Here is a 2,448-nt window from a genome sequence, read left to right as displayed (position 1 = left end):
TCATTCAGGGTCACTGATACAGGTCCCATAACCCACCAACACTGCCTTCTGCCAGAGGTTCCCAACCCCAGGGGCAGAACACACACACACACAGCTCCCTGATACAACACCAGGCACCAACTCATTAACTACCTGAACCATCAGATTCTGTGCATCAGTGACGGAATCCAACACTCCTGCTGCTACTGCAGCAACTTCTGCTACACACACAGAAACAACTCTGAGGGCACAGGGACACCTGAGACTGCCACAGTTGTGCCCTAGGTGAGCATATGTCACTGCACCTAAATCCATGCCTCCACTGGAGTTTGTCAGTGCACCCGTATCAGCCAAGTCTTACTGTAAAAACCCACTTTAGGTCAACAAGTTCAGTAAGTTCAGTAAGAACATCTGTGTATTTATTTTTGAGAAGGAAAAAAAGTACAACACTGAGTATGGAGCTGTGTCAGGGAATGTTTAGGTTAGAAAGGTTCTTTACCTAGAGAATAACCAGGCCCTGGAACAGGCTCCCCATGGCAGTGGTCACAGCACCAGCCTGACAGAGCTCAAGAAGCATTTGGACAATGCTCTCAGGCACATGGTGTGCTTCTTGAGCTGTCCTGTGCAGGGCTAGAAGCTGGACTTGAAAACCCTTGTGGGTCTTTTCCAGATCAGGATAGTCTATGGTTTTCTTTCTGCAGAATGACATATTATCTAGTTTTTTTTCCCTACCATATATGTTGCTTATGACAACCATTTCCCACTCATTCTTCTGATGGATCAAACCTGGAAAAACTTGTAAATACTGACCATGACTTTCCACCCATTCAGTCTAGCAAGGATACTCTTCCTCCTCTATTCTTTCTCATAGAATTATACAAAGACACACGCCATTGAAAAGTCCCTCTACTGTATCTATATATTGGGGGGCACAGGGAAAGATGAAAAGTCGGGAGCTGCAAATCAAGGTACAGTATTATCAGATCCCTCTGAAAAAGACTCTTCCCTTCTTTGAATTCCTCATACAAAATACAGCTACAACTAACATCCCTTTTAAAATGCCAGAATTATTCCTCCCTACTCAGAGGTTGCTTTCACACTCAAACTGATTTCACAGAATCAATTATGCTAGAAAAGACCTCTGAGATCATAAAGTCCAGTCTCTGACCAAACATTATCTTGTTGACAAGACCACGGAACTGAGTGCCACATTCCAGTCTTTTCTTAAACACTTCCAGGGATGGCAACTCCACCACCTCCTTGGGCAGCCCATTCCAGTATCTAATTGTACTTTCTGTGAAGAAATTCCTCCCAATGTCCAACCTGAACCTCCCCTGGTACAGCTTGAGGCTAAGTTCTCTGGTGTTGTCCTGTCGCTGGTTACCTGCAAGAAGAGGGCAACCCTCACTTTACTTCCTTCCAGGTACTTGTAAAGAGTGGTAAGATCACCCCTGAACCTCCTTTCCTCCAGGCAAAACAACCCCAGCTCCCTCACCCACTCCTCATAGGACATGCGTTCCAAATGCTTCATCAGCTCCACTGCCCTTCCCTGGACATGCTGCAGCACCCCAATGTCCTTCCTAAACTGAGGGACACAGAACTGGAGACAGTACCTGAGGCGCAGCCTCACCAGTGCTGGGTACAGGGGGACAATCACAGCCCTGCTCCTGTTGGCCACACCATTGCTGACACAGGCCAGGATGCCACCGACCTTCTTGGCCACCTGAGCCCACTGACTCATGCTCAGCTGGCTGTCAACCAGCACCAGATCGTTTTCCTCCGGGCAGTTTTCCAGCCCCTCTTCTCCAGATCTGTAGCGCTGCCTGGGGTGGTTGTGACCCAAGTGCAGGAGCCGGCACCTGATCTTTTTACACCTCCTACTGCTGGGTCTCGGCCCATTGATCCAGCCCGTTCAGAGAGCTCTGCAGAGCCCTCCTGCCCTTCAGCAAACGGACAGACGGACACTCCCTCCCGTTTTGAAAGGAGCACGCAGTTAGTCAGCAAAGCGTTGACTTAGCATTTGTCCTCGCCTGCTCTTAGGACTGTGGTGCCCAAGTCCACACTGCAGCCAGGTCAGCTCCTCACTGCTGCTTCCGGACGCTGCAGAGTCTGTGTCCTGTAAAACAAGCTCGGAGCCAGCCCCACATACCTGCCTAGTCACTTCAGGTAGCACCGGGACACGAAATTATTTACAGGTGCTGTGCGTAAAAATACAGCTAAGCAGAGCCAGGGGCACGTTAGTCCTTACGTCTGCCTTATCAATAAACTGGTTTTAAAAAATAAGTTTAATTTCATACTTAGAAATGAGAGGTTGCTTGCGTTTTCTGATACGTATCTTGGCAGAGACATCTATATCGATGTATGCAAATACATACAAACACACAGAGAGACACAGACACACACGGACAGGCAGACACACACACACGCAGACACACAGACACATACACAGACACACCCGCGGCTCCTCCC

The 2,448-nt window shown here is 48.5% G+C and overlaps 1 protein-coding gene across 1 annotated transcript in view; it reads right to left on the bottom strand.

The window, feature by feature from the left end:
- UBAC2 (UBA domain containing 2) overlaps positions 1-1,492 on the bottom strand; it is an 86,763-nt gene extending 85,271 nt beyond the window's left edge. The window contains exon 1 of the mRNA XM_014308266.2: positions 1,303-1,492. Coding sequence (XP_014163741.1) covers positions 1,303-1,492 — 190 coding nt within the window. The remainder of the gene's footprint in view (positions 1-1,302) is intronic.
- Positions 1,493-2,448: the final 956 nt, after the last annotated feature.

The sequence above is a fragment of the Geospiza fortis genome, unplaced genomic scaffold (assembly GCF_000277835.1).
Source record: "Geospiza fortis unplaced genomic scaffold, GeoFor_1.0 scaffold84, whole genome shotgun sequence".
NCBI lineage: Eukaryota > Metazoa > Chordata > Aves > Passeriformes > Thraupidae > Geospiza > Geospiza fortis.
This window is presented reverse-complemented; position numbering and strand designations above follow the sequence as displayed.